The following is a 16537-nucleotide window of genomic DNA, read 5'->3' as shown; positions in this document are numbered from 1 at the left end:
GCAATGAGCTTAATGTGCGTGACAGTTGTGGCTACTATGATTGGTGTTGGGTAATGGGAGTTAGTTATGATTGATATAAATTGGGGTGTAGGGAATAGATACAGGATACTGCATTTCCATATGATGTTTGTCTATTGAAAAAGGTGTCAGACGAACACCAAAACGTTTGGTTTATGGCTTTTTAAAATATAATAAAAAGTGATATTTTAGATTGAAGAATCCGGTGAGGGCTGCATTTATTTGACTTTGTCTATAATTAATATATATATATATATATATATATATATATATATATATATATATATATATATATATATATATATACATACACACAGTCGTATGCAAAAGTTTAGGCACCTCTGACAATTTCCATGATTTTCATTTATAAACAATTGGCTGTTTGGAGCAGCAATTTCATTTTGATCTATCAAATAACTGTAATATTTCAGTAGTGAAATGAGGTTTATTGGATTAACATAAAATGTGCAATATGCATCCAAATGAAATTAGACAGATGCATAATTTTGGGCACGCCAACAGAAATATTGCATCAATATTTAGTACAGCCTCCTTTAGCAGCCTCTAGACGCTTCCTATAGCCCGTAATGAGTGTCTGGATTCTAGATGAAGGTATTTTGAACCATTCCTCCTTGCAAAACATCTCCAGTTCAGTTAGGTTTGATGGTTGCCGAGCATGGACAGCCTGCTTCAAATCACCCCACAGATTTTTAATGATATTCAGGTCTGGGGACTGGGATGGCCATTCCAGAACATTGTACTTTTTCCTCTGCATAAATGTTGTTGTCTTGTTGAATAATCCAACCCCGGCGTAACTTTGTGTCTGATTCCTCAACATTATTCTCAAGTATCTGCTGATATTGAGTGGAATCCATGCAACCCTTTAAAGGGACAGTCTAGTATAAATTAAACTTTCATTATTCAGATAGGACTTTTAATTTTAATCAACTTTCCAATTTACTTTTATCATCAAATTTGCTTTTTTCTCTTGGTATTCTTAGTTTAAACTAAACATAGGTAGGCTGATATGCTAATTTCTAAGCCTTTGATGGCTGCCTCTTATCACATGCTTTTTAAATATCTTTTCAACACAAAGAGACAGAAAGTACATGTGGGCCATATAGATAACACTGTGTTCAGGCACAAGGGGTTATTTAAGATTTAGCACATTTCAATGCTAAATGCAAGACAATAGATAATAAACAGTCACAGTCATGTGATCAGGGGGCTGGAAGAAGGTTCCTAGATACAAGGTAATCACAGAGGTAAAAAGTATATTAATATAACTGTGTTGGTTATGCAAAACTGGGGAATGGGTAATAAAGGGATTATCTATCTTTTAAAACAATAACAATTCTATGGTAGATTGTCCCTTTAACAAGATTCCCAGTACCGGCACTGGCCACAGAGGCCCACAGCATGATGGAACATCCACCAAATTTTACGGTGGGTAGCAAGTGTTTGTCTAGGAAAGCTGTGTTCTTTTGCCGCCATGCATAACGCCTCTTGTTATGACCAAATAACTCGATCTTTGTTTCATCAGTCCACAGCACATTCTTCCAAAATGAAGCTGGCTTGTCCAAATGTGCGTTTGCATACCTCATGCGACTCTGTTTGTGGTGTGTGTGCAAAAAAGGCTTCTTCCGCATCACTCTCCCATACAGCTTCTCCTTGTGCAAAGTGCGCTGAAGTGTTGAATGATGCACATTGACACCATCTGCAGCAAGATTATGTTGTAGGTCTTTGAAGGTGGTCTGTGGGCTGTTTTTGACCATTCTCACCATCCTTTGCCTCTCTGATATTTTACTTGGCCTGCCACTTCTGGCCTTAGTAAGAACTGTGCCTGTGGTCTTCCATTTCCTCACTATGTTCCTCACAGTGGACACTGACAGTTTAAATCTCTGTGATAGCTTTTTGTAGCCTTCCCCTAAACCATTAAGTTGAACAATCTTTGTTTTCAGGTCAAGAGTTGTTTTGAGGCCCCCATGTTGCCACTCTTCAGAGGAGAGTCAAAGAGAACAACTTGCAATTGGCCACCTTAAATACCTTTTCTCATGATTAGATGCACCTGTCTATGAAGTTCAAGGCTTAATGGGCTCACCAAACCAATTGTGTGTTCCAATTAATCAGTGCTAGGTAGTTACAGGTATTCAAATCAACAAAATGACAAGGGTCCCCAAATTTATGCACCCATCTAATTTTGTTTGGATGCATATTGCACATTTTCTGTTAATCCAATAAACCTCATTTCACTACTGAAATATTACTGTGTCCTGCAGTTATTTGATAGATCAAAATGAAATTGCTGATCCAAACACCTAATTATTTAGAAAAGAAAATCATGGAAATTGTCAGGGGTGCCTAAACTTTTGCATACAACTATATATGTGTGTGTAATGGCCAAAAATATTGGCACAACTGCATTTCGTTCAGATAATGCACCACTTTGCCCAGAAAATTGTTGCAATTACAAATGTTTAGGCATTCATGTTTTTTTCTTTTGTTTGTATTGGTATGACACAAAAAAGTGGAGAAACAAAAAAGGCAAATCTGAAACATTCCACACAAAACTTCAAAAATTGACTGGACAAAATGATTTGCACCTTCCCAAAATTGTAAGAAATAATTGCATTTCAAGTTTGTGATGCTCCTGTAATTTGTAATTAAAAACTCACCTGTATCAATTAATAGGTGCTGACAATATAGAAATCACACCAGTTAAAATGGTGAAAAAGTGGGTTGTAAAATAGCATCTAGCCATACTCCCATAGGTTAAAATAGGGAGCCAATGCAAGAGACTATGGGTCTACATGGAGGATGCTCACAATCCTTAGGCACATGATAAAAAATGTGAATGACCGGGTTTTCACAACTAGTATATTTAAATCCTTATGATTAAAGATACCCAATGTTATACCTTCCTGTACCAAATATGTCAGTTCTCTTTTAAATAAGTGTGTTGGATTAGTAGACAATTTCAGATAAATGTTATTGTCAGAGAGCTGTCTATAAGCCTCTTGAAAATAAAAATCTTTATCCATGATGACAATGCTATCACCCTTATTCGAATTCTTGATCACAATGTCACAATTGTCTTGTAAAAACTTGATTGCTAAACGTTCTTTATATTTCAGATTAAAGGGTGCAGCATTGTCATCATCAGCTATTTGTAGAGCACCAACAGATTTTGCAGTACTATAAACATAGGCAGTATATAAGGTAACATTTATAGTGATCAAAGGGGAAGATGGCCCTGCTGAGAGTTGCACTTTTGTATACAGCTCTTATGAAGGTGATCTACAAACAGCTTGGCTCAAAGGCTTATATGCAAGAGAGGAACTAGGGTTAAGAAAGTTAGTGTAGGTTGTATGCATCCCTGAACAGTAGAGTCTTTAGGCGGCACTTGAATCTTTCAAAACTAGGGGAGAGTCTTGTGGGGTGAGGCAGAGAGTTCCACAATATGTGCCAGTCTGAAGAAGTCCAGTAAACGGTTATGATGAGGTAAGGAGAAGAGATTAGCAGATGAGGAGCAACCTGTAAGGAAGGTGAGACTGGCAGAGGCATTCATTATTGATTTAAAAGGACCTAGGCAGCAGCTAGGGAGACCAGAGAGGATGGAGTTGCAGTAGTCGAGGCGGGAAAGGATGAGAGAGTGGATTAAAATCCTAGTTGTGTCTTGTGTAAGGAAATGTCTAATTTTAGAGATGTTAAGGTGGAAGGGGCAGGCTTTAGCCAAGGACTGAATGTGAGTTAAGTGTGACCCAAAGACATCAGGCATACAGGGTAGGGATAATGATGAAGTTAAAAAAAAAAGTTATAGAGAAATGAGGTTGGAGATTTAGGAAGAAGGGGGGGAATTAAGGAGAGATTAAGCTTAAAGTAGTGAGAGGACATCCAGGATGAGATATGAGACAGACAATGACATGGGTTAGCAAGGAAGGAGATAAATCTGGGGCAGAGAGGTAGATTTGGGTGTCATCGGCATACAAATGATATTAAAACACGTGGGACCTTAAGGAACCTAATGACGACGTGTAGATTGAGAAGAGAAGGGTACCGATGACAGAGCCTTGCGGTACCCCAACAGAAAGTGGTAACGGGGCAGAGGATGCCCCAGAGAAGGCTACACTAAAGTTATGGTTAAACAGGTAGGAAGAGAACCACAAGAGGGCTGTGTCGCATATGAGAAAAGATTGGAGAGTTTGCAGCAAAAGAGGGTGATCAACAGTATCAAAGGCTGCAGACAGATCAAGGAGGATAAGCAGAGAGAAGTGGCCTTTCTATTTTGCTTTAAGTAGTTCGTTGGTAACATTAATGATTGCGGTCTCTGTAGAGTGATAGGGAGAAATCCAGATTGCAGTGGGTCAAGGAGGGAGTTTAATGTAAGGAAATAGGATAGACGTACATATACCAGTTTTTTTTTAAGAAGCTTTGAGGCAAGAGGGAGTAGGGAAATGGGACGGTTGGATCAAGAGGTTTTTTGAGGATAGGCGTGACCAGTGCATATTTTAGAGATGAGGGAAAGGTTGAAAATGTGTGTGAGTATAGGGGGTAAGGATAGAAGAGAGGGAGCGGGGTCAAGGGGACAGGTAGTGAGGTGAGAGGACAGTATAAGGGCAGAAACTTCTCTCTCAGTAACAGGGGCAAATAAGCTAAATGTATGGCTATGTGGGTTTTGGATGATTGCAAGATTTTTAGGGTATGTGAGACTGGTAGCATGTTGAGAACTGATTTTGTTTGTGATGAAGTCGATTTTGTTATTTTAGTGGCTGGCAAAATCAATAGTATATTAGATTTAATAAGACATGAGATTAATTATTTCCTTAAAATTAAGTTGTGAATTGGACACACAAAATAAGAGTGCACTGTGGAATGAAAAAAAAAAGTTTGTATTTTTTTTTTTTTTTTACTTACAAATTTTTGAGTAGCACCAGGTTTTAAACTAAAAACGGACCTCACCTATAGATTATAAAATAAATTTTATTTCCTGCTTTTCTCCAGCCTACATATGCCCCTAGACTATTTTGAACTGGCAGAATCGGTACACAGAAGGTGACGTCGCTACAGCCCAAGAGGTGTGTGAGGGGCTGACCAATTACAGTCCTCAGAAGTCGGTCAATGCAAGTACACTGTTGGCTGGGTGCCAGCTTGAAAGGAAGTCGAGCAAACTTTGTAGAACATGAATCAGGAGGAAGCAGCACTCCAAAACAGTAGGTTAAAAATCCCAATCTTTATTTGAACATTTAAAAAAATGAAAAACATGTCCAATGCAAGACAGCAGAGCACAGCACAAAAGCAAAAGTTCACAGGAGGGGGGAGCGGAGTCCTAACATGTTTCGTGCTGTTCAGCACTTAATCATAGGATAACTCCCCACCTGTGTGATACACAATTTAACTATCTCTTAGCCAATCAGAATTTTTAAGGCCAAGTCACACCTTCACAATCAAATACTCAGGTGTGAATAGTGCATCACAAACAGTGGTAGAATAATGTAATAGCGTGCAATAACAAATAATAAAATAAATAATTAAGACAATTAAATAAAAACAACATGAAATTTTTTTTGTGAAAGAATGAAAAAAACATATCATTGCAAGTTCCCATTATTGAACTTATAATGTATACATGAAAACGCTATACAAGCGTGCATATTCCAAAACAGGATATTTTGCAAAAGCAATTATTGCATTAAAATATCAATAATGGAAAATTTAGATTACATAATTCTATGCATAGACTCATTCAAAGGGGCCCATTTATCAAGCTCCGTATGGAGCTTAAAGGGCCATGTTTCTGGCGAGCCTTCAGACTCGCCAGAAACACCAGTTATGAAGCAGCGGTCTGAGGAGGCGAACAGAGATCAAGTGAAATCAACCCAATCAAATACGATCGGGTTGATTGACACCCCCTGCTAGCGGCGAATCTGCACAAGAGCTGCTGGTGCAATGTTGAATGCGGAGAGCCTATTGCTCCGCGAATTGCTCTCCGCATTCAGCTATGTCTGTTGGACATGATCCGCTGATCGGATCATGTCAGACAGACATTTCATAAATAGGCCCAAAATTCTTGGCTGTAAACTAGCTGTAAAACAAATTATTTATCAATATATTAATATGTATTTCCTAGAATCTAATGAGTTTAATTTAGGGTTCATTAGTTGCTCAAGCATATTGAAAAAGTCAGCAACTTTAAGTATTTAAAATTTACAACAGTATTGCACAAATATCAACGTAGTTAACCTGCCTCCACCCAAAATAGATTAAAGATGCAGTATACCACAAAATTGTTTTTCTCTTATTAATGTATTTTCAATGACTTGTTATACCAGCTGCAGTGTATATAATGTATGAGAAGTTGAATTTTCAGGTTTGTGTATATAAATTAGCTGGTTTGTGCTTTTAAACCACAACCTATTGAAATGGGTCAAACTTGCAGGTAACATCAGATATCATTATCAGAACTCTCCTCCCGCCTTCTAATTATTAAAACTTTGTTGGAAAATGTTTAACCAATAAGTCCTTATAAGCCAACTCCCATTCCTGCACCAATTGTGGGCAGCAGAAAAAACTCTTGTATTTGTAATACTGTAAGATCAGATATTTTTAACTCGCCATTCACTACTACCACCCTTTATAGCTATGCGCTTCCATAGAGGGTCCTCAGACTCATTTAGAACAGAACAGTGTAGCGCATTATCGTTGGTACTTAAAGTGGTGTATCTTCAGAGTGTTACAATCTTTCCCTTTTTCGCCCTTCCTTTTCCTCGTCTGTTAGGTCACACCAAACACGCAGCTAGCCCAGCCCTAACATAAGCTCAGATGGTACTTGTTTTTTGTACTTGTATGTTTGCATAGTTTTGCAATAAATACTAGGAATCTACTGTGTATACACTCACACCTACATATACACACATATTCAAAAGTTTTGGGTCCCAGGCATTTCCTTGTTTTTGAAACAAAAAAACTTAAATTTTGTTAATGACTATTGTAGTTCTAAACAGCCGATTTTTCATTGACAACTAGAATTCCAAAAGTCTGCAAGGCTGTTGTCTTCTCCAGAATTCTAGTTGATGTTGCTAACTGCTAGGCACCTATTTTTGTTAACTTGTTACTTAATGTAGCATTATTTTTTTTTATTTTTTTTTAAATATTTTTTATTGAGGTTTCAAAAAGCAAATCACAATAAAAGAAGAGAATACAGTATGCACAGGTAGTCATTACAAAGCATGCCAAATACATTACAATGTTGAGTGTATACAAACAATCTAGGAGGGAGACCAAGCATTAGTGACCAACACTAGATTACAGGTGTGATTTGCCAATTTAAACGTGAACCTTCAAATGAACTCCAGAGGCCTCTCCAGGACCTCAAGCATAAGCAAAATAAAACAACTACCGAAGGTTAATATAAAATAAGAGAGACCACTTTTGGGCCTCAAACCAACCTCTTTTTTCATTTTTTATATTGGTTATAGGTAGAGTTATAAGTATTATAAATAGATATTATAATATAATATGTGGGTATGTTGCATTTAGGAGAATATAGTGTAGTAATAAACAATAAGTTTTGGTTCAAAAACTTTATCTCTATTTGTAGGTAGTATTAGGATTGATAGAAGCAAAAACTTTAACTCTATTTGTAGGTAGTATTAGGATTGATAGAAGCAAAAACTTTAACTCTACTTGTGGGTAGTATTAGGATTAATAGAAGTGCGGCATAGGGTAGATAAGCCGCATAGTTAGCACTCCTTAACTAGGAGGTACATTATGGGGTGCGGGGGGCGGAGGTTATGTGTAAACATGACAGGCGGCATGAACAACAAGTGTGCAGGACCAGCCTACACTAGACAAATATCCCAGACTGTAAGGTAAAGCTAACTTTATGAGTCAAAATAAGGCAAAGGAGACTACTTGTAGCAGGGGAATATAACTAAAGCCTGACGGAACAAGTCGGGCTTAACTATGTGAATCAAGGACCTCAGCAGGTGCCAGGCAAGTCCAACATGCAAGAAGTCAGAAATACAGAGGCGTGTCAAATGCCAACTTATTAAGCATAAATATGGTCAATATGTAGATTCCACTTAATTGCCGTGACTGTTTAGTAATTGCAAATATAGTAGTTAGTAAACATAGGGGAGCTTGTAATTATAGAGCAGCAGGCATATGTGGGTAGAGATTAGTGTGGAGCCTAAATCGTAAAGTTGTCGATGTTGTGTTGTGATAGGATAGTAAATGGCTGCAAGCATAATACTTTAAAGTGGTATGACAGTGATAACAGAAAACATTCATTCAACATATGCAAAAACAATAACTCTATAAATAAAACATCATTCGGTGAGCTAATCCACTGGTAACAACAATGTTTCACCTGATAGCCGGTAATACTTATCAAACTGGACAACTAATCAGTTGGATGTAGTAGTGCATAGATTATTAAAGCAAGCAGGGTATTAGTGTAACCATATCTAAACATGGTTTAACGTAGTAAACTCTACTGGCCAGGTATGGGCCCTATACCCGGCCTAAGTCTGCCTTAACATTAGATAAATACCCAATAGCTAGGGGGGAACACATGCATCACCTGCTATGGAGTTTAAATGCAACACACTGCCCTTATCGTTGTGATACTAGTGGACACTGTTTGTGGACCGCAAGGGCAGGATATTTAGCATAATCTTATATACCGCCCAACGGCTGGAGATAGAAATAAGTGTACAATCTGCTCTTAGGTTCTGAGACATTGCTGATGTTCTCATATTAAGGGGGACAAAAAACTGGTGTGGGGCAACAACAAGACAGTATAATATTCATATAAATACATGAGGCTAAACCACACAGGGATCCTGAGCAACAGGCTACTAAATATAATTACATTAAGGCATTGCCCTAAATAGAATGCTCTAAGGATAGAATATATGTAAGCATTAGCAGTCAAACGTTAGCATAGGAGACAAACAAAAGGACATGCATTTCAATTTCGTGTCAGTGCTAAACTATATACATAAAAAAGGTACAAGTCCACGATATAATGCATGGCACCTATATTAAGGAAAGCATGGTGGAGTCCTTCAGAAAAATGAGTGTAATTTTTGTAAACAGACCTGTCTCATGAGCACTAATGCGATGGCCAGATTTGGGCTAAAACACATCTTTATTCCCTGTGGAGGTGTTTCCTCTGCTAGGGGCACCGCAGTAATTGAGACTGTGCAATGTCCATAAAGACAGAGAAAACAAACACTTGGCAGCCATGGGGCTCAGTAAACATTAGGTACTTTAGCCCAGCATAAGAAGCAAAGTAAAAATAAAATAAGTGAAAGAAAACATTGCAAAATGGCTCACAGCTCAGAATTAGAGAGAAAAATCACAAATGGTGCACAGAATGAAGGGAAAAAAAAAAAAAAAAAAATTATATGTATATATAGAGTAAAACACAGCTATATAGCATAGGGAGATATTAAGTGCGCTAATTAGAGTTAAATCAGTTCATTGGAAACTAGTATATCATTTTACTTGTGGTGGTATTGGCTTTACTCCATAAAGAGCAGTAAAAGGAAGTCCCCGGTATGCTAAAATAATATCCCATGCTTAATATAGTGGAAACATTCTGCACTTCAGATGTAGAGGAGTGTTCGGTCCACGAGAGTTTTAAACAAGATCAATAAATGAGCAACATGACAGAGAAGCAACTTGCTTGTGATTTACTCCCAACTAAGCAAGCGTTTCCTCGAGTACCCATAAAAATCCTCTCCAGGCTAACCGATTCCACATTTAAGGCCACAGAGAGCAAATTGTAATTGCATTGCTAGATCCAAGGCTGGTCTCCAATTTACAACCGTAGTCGTTCTCTGAGAAACCCAATTCAGCAGTGACCCACAGCCTGCAGGATAACCCAATCCGAAGTTGCCGACTTTAGGTAGAGGGAGTCTCTGGGTCTCAGAAAAACCCCGGTAGGATAGCTGATTGTCAGGTATCGGGTACAATTCCCCCTCCTCAGTGCGCAGAAAGATGCCTGATTGTTGCGTTGCTCTTGGCCCACATAACTCAGCTCCAGCTTCTAATCTCTTACCGGTATCCAGTAAGTGCATCTCCTCCTTGTATGTTCCACAACGTTGCGTGGCTTGGCTGATAGAAAGGCAGTTTCGGGTTTTCGCTACAGGGATCCTTGTCACAAACGCCTTCAGAAGCTGGAAAGATGCCTCTATATAGCCACAAGCTATTGCCTCCCACTCCTCCACGGCCGCCATGTCCCTCGACAGGGTATTGAAATAGAAGGTAGGATCGCTGTGAAGGAATCGCTAGGCCACGTGGTGATTTCCAAAGAAGTTTAAATGTGTTGTTAGGCTATGCAAACCTATCTAGGCAGATGTCTCATGTAGAGAGCATACAGAGGCAAGCAATAAAACAGTGATAGAATGTCTTAAGGCATAATTTTGTCTTGATTTTCTGAAATAAGAGCCGGAGCTCCTGTGAAGCACAGCCGGTCACATAGGCAGTTGGCTCCGCCCCCAATGTAGCATTATTTAATTTGTTATTGTATAAAATAAACAATATTAAAAATTACTACTCAATAAAGGTGTATCACAATAGCTAAACATATGCAAAGGAGGGGATGGGTTAGTGGGTGTGGGTGGGATCAAATGTGGCGTGTATCATTTTCGGCTTACGACTTGAAAATTTGAGCCCAAAATACATATTGAAGGAATACTCACGGATACAGAATTACAGTTTTTGATAACTGAACATCCCATATGTCCAATCTTATAGACCCTCCCAAAAATCCACAAAGATCTGGTTAACCTCCCCAGGCAGGCCCATAGTATCTGCTATGGGCTCATTGCTTCCACCAATTGCACAATTTATAGATCACTTTCTTCTTGGTAAAAAATATGCAATCTTTCCTCTTGAACTATGTTTATCTCCAAACTGATGGAACATAATGCCCTGCACACAGAGGATATCATGGTTACGATGGATGTATAGAGCCTATACACTGCTATTCCACAAGAAGAGGGACTCTCTGCAGTTGCTGAAGCTCTCAACGCTACACCGTATGTCAGCCAACCATCAGAGGTTCTTATTGAACTACTTTGGATATGCGTTACCAAAAACTACTTTCTCTTTGAATAGAAATTCTATTTACAGATTGCAGGAACAGCAATAGGCCAGATTGTATCCCCAGCATTTGCTAATTTATATATGGCTCAGTATGAATCCAGGGTTATGGATATTTTTAACCATCATGCCATACAAATATACTGTCGCTATATTGATGATTTATTCATCATATGGGGGGTAGCCTCGAGAGTCTTGATGATTAGTTTGGGACCTTAAACAATCTGCCAGGTACTATTTGTTTTAAGCATGTACAGAGCAAAATGTCCATTGACTTTCTGGATGTTAGGGTATTTGTACAAAACGGGAGACTCTGCACCACTGTCTACAGGAAGGATACTGCATGCCTCCAGTTGACATTCATGTTCTTTGATTTCAAACATCCCCAAAGCTCAATTTCAAAGAGTAATACGCAATAACTCAGATGCTAACAAGAGGGAAGTATAATTCACGAACGTGGTTACAACAATAAAACCATAACAGAAGCACTCAATAGGGGCAAAGAATTTGAGAACTGCTAAAGACACTACAGAAGTAAATAGCCTTACTTTTGTCACTCAAAACACTCCAGACAAGAAGAAACTTATTTCTGAACTTAAACAAGAATGGTCCATAATTCGGACAGATCCCCATTTACCACCCTGAGACTGTACAACCACGGGTGGCATATGCACTGGGGTAGAAACTTAAGCTATGATCCTAATTTTCAAAGGGTCGCCAAGCAGCATTACTTTAAAATCTTAAAGGGACACTGTACACATTTTTTTTACTTTCATGATTCAGATAGAGCATGACATTTTAAGCAACTTTCTAATTTAATCCTAGTATCACATTTTCTTCATTCTCTTGGTATCTTTATTTGAAATGCAAGAATTTAAGTTTAGATGCCGGCCCATTTTTGGTGAACAACCTGGGTTGTTCTTGCTGATTGGTGGATAAATTCACCTACCAATAAAAAAGTGCTGTCCAGAGACTGAACCCCAAAAAAAGCTTAGATGCCTTCTTTTTCAAATAAATCTAGCAAGAGAACGAAGAAAATTTAATAATAGGAGTAAATTAGAAAGTTGCTTAAAATTGCATACTCTATCTGAATCATGAAAGAAAAAAATTTGGGTTCAGTGTCCCTTTAAGTTGTGCTACTTGCAACAGTATGCTAGCAGGGACCTCTCCTTCCATCATCCAACCAAAACTAAGGAATATAAAATTAAACTCTTTGCAACATGTGCCACCAAGTATATAATATACCTGCTGAATTGCTTGTGTGGTTTATATTATGTGGACAAGACGATCGATGACACTAGGACTCGTATGGTGAATCATCGATCGGCCATCAGAATTGCAATAAAAAAATGGAAAACTTGAACAACCAGTGGCCAGACATTTTTGCAAGAAAGGACATACGGTCAAGAATCTGATATTTACCATCATAGAAAGGGGAAAGGTATGCGGTAATACTATAGTATTGTGCTGTAATAAATATAGAAACCACAGCTAGTGATATGATAAGCAAAAAGCTTAAAATGTTCAAGCAGATAGTACATTTTGCATAAATACTGTAACTCCAAAATATCACAGTATGTGGAGAAAGGAGTGGACTTACTGCAGGTATCCCATGTACAGGTCTCAGGGTAACGTTTACCAGATAACAGTCGGTATTTTCTGTTGGCTTGGTTTCCAAATCCGGAAGTATCCATTCGCTTCCACTGTATCTGGTCCCACTAGCAAAGCGTCTCCACTACCGTACCACTGATAGGCTCCGCTCTCCGGCAAAATGGTAGAGAAAACAATCGCCACAGGGTCTGTTCTATGACGTGAGTAAAAGCAGCCAATCCGGGGATAGCACTCTCCTGCAGAGTAAAGCATAGGCTGTCATCGGCTGAACTCAAACAGCTGTGATCCGGGAGGATCAGTCTCTGCTTGACTGGCAAAAGGAATTCAGAAATAGGAGGTGGCAGAGACTGAAATAATGGATAAAAGTTCATACTTTATTGAAATGCATGTTAAGAAACGTAGGCACTCTCCATATGCAGAAATGGTCAGGACATCTGACCCACATGAAAGCTTACACGTTTCGACTGGAAGCCTCAGTCATAGCTGGGCGTTAAATGTTAAGCATAACATTTAAAAAGAGAGCCCAAATGTCCCATTGGATAAAAACATGTGTTTTGAAGTGTCACTAGTATAAGTTAACACTTAACTTGACCATTATCCTAGGTTCATTAAATCTGTAAGCATACATTACAAATACTCCTATACCAAATACAGTTTAGAATTATCAAAAGGGTAGTTAGATACAGGGGAAACTCCATATCTTAGATGTAGCAATCTGTTGGTGCTTTATAACAAGAGCAGAATAGGAACTCAGAGTAGTACAAGAAATATATTATATAATAACACATATGAATATATAATATATGAATAACATACATTTTCAATAAAGTATGAACTTTTATCCATTATTTCAGTCTCTGCCGCCTCTTCTATTTTTGGTTTTATTCACCATCATAGACCATGTGCCACCACTACGAAGAGGGGATAACATGGAGAAGATTCTGTTACAGAAGGAAGCCCGCTGGATCTACGAACTTAATACTCTAGCCCCATATGGACTGATATATATATATATATATATATATATCATCTAGTTCAAATAGTCTTAAAGACATATGACTTTGGGAGCCCTTAATCAACCACCAATACTGTGTGGCAAACCCACTCCAAATAAGAACTAAATAGTAACAAATAGGACAAACTAGGTTGCTCAGCAACATAGCTTTTTACTTTATTAACATTGAGAGTTCCTGTACCTACCCTGAAAACTAGCTAAGTGGACGGGTTTTACACCAGTCTGCAATCAGCTTTGAGCCCCAATCTCACTTCTGCCTGCTGTCCACGATGCAGACAGATTTCCCACTGGTACTTCTCCTGCCTAGGGAACACTTAGGGACAGATTTATTAAAGTGCGACGTACAGCGGCATACCCCTGTCTGCCTGGCATCGGGTTCCTGCATTTATTATTGCACACTATGGCTAGTGTACAATGCTAGGGAGATTGAGATAGCCACACAACAGGTGGCAGGGTGGGTTAAGAAGCTTCTTAACTCTCGGCTGCAAGTTCGCTCATATGAGCCTGCAGCCAGAACTTTTGATTAATCTGGCTTTTAGTGTATCTAACAAGCTCGCCATGTAATTGTGTTCTAAGTATTTTTACACTTAAACATATAAAAAAAAATATATAGAACCTGTTAAAAATAATGTTCTGTCTGCAATGTCATTTTGCCATCAACTTATTTAGGTAAGAACAAAAACAAAAAAAAGATTATTCTTACCTAAAAAATTAACTTTAGCAAACATCCACAGAAAAATATGACAAGATTAAAAATGTATATATATATTTATATTCTTTATGGAATTAAAGGTTAAAGAATTACAAAATAAAACATTACAGACTGGCTTTTTTTTTTTCAAATATTCATGCATAAATTATTTTGTACTGCCTGCCAACAACCATGAACACTAAAAAGCGCAAGCTAGTCAGATCTGTGTTTCTGCGCATTGATCATGGTTGATTTGTGAACAGGTGCTCTGTTCATACTTGTAGTTGTCTATCATTTAGCATACAATAGAATGGGGGTGCATGATATCTATATCTGATCCATTCTTCTATAAGGGCATCCAAGCATTGCCTTGCAGACATGCTATGGACGAAACTTCTAAAAAAAAAAAAAAGTTTACAGAAAAATTTATTTCATTTTTAATTGCTCATGCAATCATCTTTACATTGAAATTTAAGCTCTTAAAATGTCCCTTTAATGAAAAGATAAAACAGTGTTTGGAGGTTTTTACTGTATATCTTTTACATATTTGTGAAAAATATGCAAGATTTAGGCTAGTTAAATCTGTAAAATACTTTCATGGGGATTCAGACTAGATCTACAGGATATCAAGACCTAAAAAATAAATTTCACACTGGGGTCCTTTAATCCCTGGTTCTATGTATTTGTTTGCACTGTAGAGTACAAAACCAGCCCACTTTCTGAAGGCTGAACTTTGACAGTAGTTCAGCTACTAGTACACAGCAGTTTACCCCTCCCAGCATAAAGAATTGTTTATCTAGCTCTTCACAGACAGAAGCTGGAGCTTTTAATGACTTTTTTGTCTGGTTCTTTTTCATTATCTAGAAGTAAAGAAGGCAACACATTGCAGTCATGATACCCTCGGCTTGCAGATATTTGTTACCCTCTCTGATTAAGGGAAGGGGATTCTTACTTGAGCAGACCTACAGAGTCACTGCCAGCAAGGGCAGAGCAGTTACAGGGACAGCAGCTAGTACAGTAGACGAGAAGAGGATGAAAACATTTGATGATCTGCCTGGGCCATCTTTGCTTGCCAATTTATATTGGTATTTTTTAAGAGGTTACCTGCTGCATACTCATGAACTACAAGTAAGTTGTAAGACCTTTTAGCATAACAATTAGTTACATCTCAGTCCATGCAAGAACTTTTTGTAGTTAATATTGTAGAATTTTAAAACTGAATACGTAATCTTAAAGTAAAAGTCAATCCTAGCGTTTTACAAACGGTTGGATTGACTAAACAAATAAAGTGGACCTTCGTTCATGAAGTATAAGATACTTTATGTAAAAAGCTCCTTTATATGTTTCAATCAATCATCATTGTTAGCTGCTAAAGCAGCCCACAACAAAAAAAATATTTTTGCTAAGGAGGTGACGTTTTCACCTCTTAGCCAATAGCTGTGCGGTAAATCCGGCTCCCAAGGGCCAGATATGTAGCAGCTAAGAACAGCGATCGATTGAAACAAATAAAGGAGCTTTCGACATGAAGTATCTTTCACTTCATGAATGAAAAGTCCCCTTTATTTGTTTCAATAGTCAATGCTAGCGTTTGTAAAACGCTAGGATTGACTCACTTTAAACCTGACTAAAAAGTTTATGGCAGATTTGTGCAATCTGCAATGCAGAACTAGAAAAAATGCTTATTAAAAGTAATCACTTCTGCACAAATAGGGCTGTGCATAACCTACAGCTGTAACCATAACTGACATTCTGAACATTAAAAGTTTACTCTTGCAGTCAACACAAAGCATTGTTGCCAAATCACTGTTTTATATTGCAAGAATGTATTACAAGCAGTCAAATATTACTTGTGCAGGAGTCCCTGAGGATGGTACAAAGACCTAAAAAATTGTTTTTAGCATTCATTACAAAGACCTTAAAAATTGCTTTTAGCATTCATTTCCTGGGCAGAGCAAAGAACATATAATCAAGGGACTGCCTTGAAATTTATGGCTACTGGACACCTTTGAAAATTATGGATGCCACAAGGATTCCTAGAACCTAAAAACCATAACTGCCTGATGCCTAAGAATAACTGCCCGGTATTCTCA

At 38.0% G+C, this 16537-nt stretch overlaps 1 protein-coding gene across 2 annotated transcripts in view; it reads left to right on the top strand.

Moving 5' to 3' along the window:
• The first annotated feature begins 5046 nt into the window (after positions 1-5046).
• Positions 5047-16537, top strand: part of LOC128645282 (sterol 26-hydroxylase, mitochondrial) — a 122206-nt gene continuing 110715 nt past the window's right edge. Inside the window, exon 1 of one of the 2 annotated variants that reach the window (XM_053698146.1) lies at positions 5047-5228. Coding sequence is in view for 1 of the 2 variants with exons in the window: in XM_053698145.1 (XP_053554120.1) it covers positions 15339-15575 (237 nt within the window). In the remaining variant the exon portion in view is untranslated. Of the gene's footprint in view, positions 5229-15223; positions 15576-16537 lie in introns of those variants that run through there. The other variant, XM_053698145.1, reaches the window with a different exon arrangement.

The sequence above is a fragment of the Bombina bombina genome, chromosome 1, assembly GCF_027579735.1.
Source record: "Bombina bombina isolate aBomBom1 chromosome 1, aBomBom1.pri, whole genome shotgun sequence".
In the NCBI taxonomy this organism is placed as follows: domain Eukaryota; kingdom Metazoa; phylum Chordata; class Amphibia; order Anura; family Bombinatoridae; genus Bombina; species Bombina bombina.
Note: the sequence above shows the minus strand (reverse complement) of the source record. Positions and strands in the feature narration are given on the sequence as shown.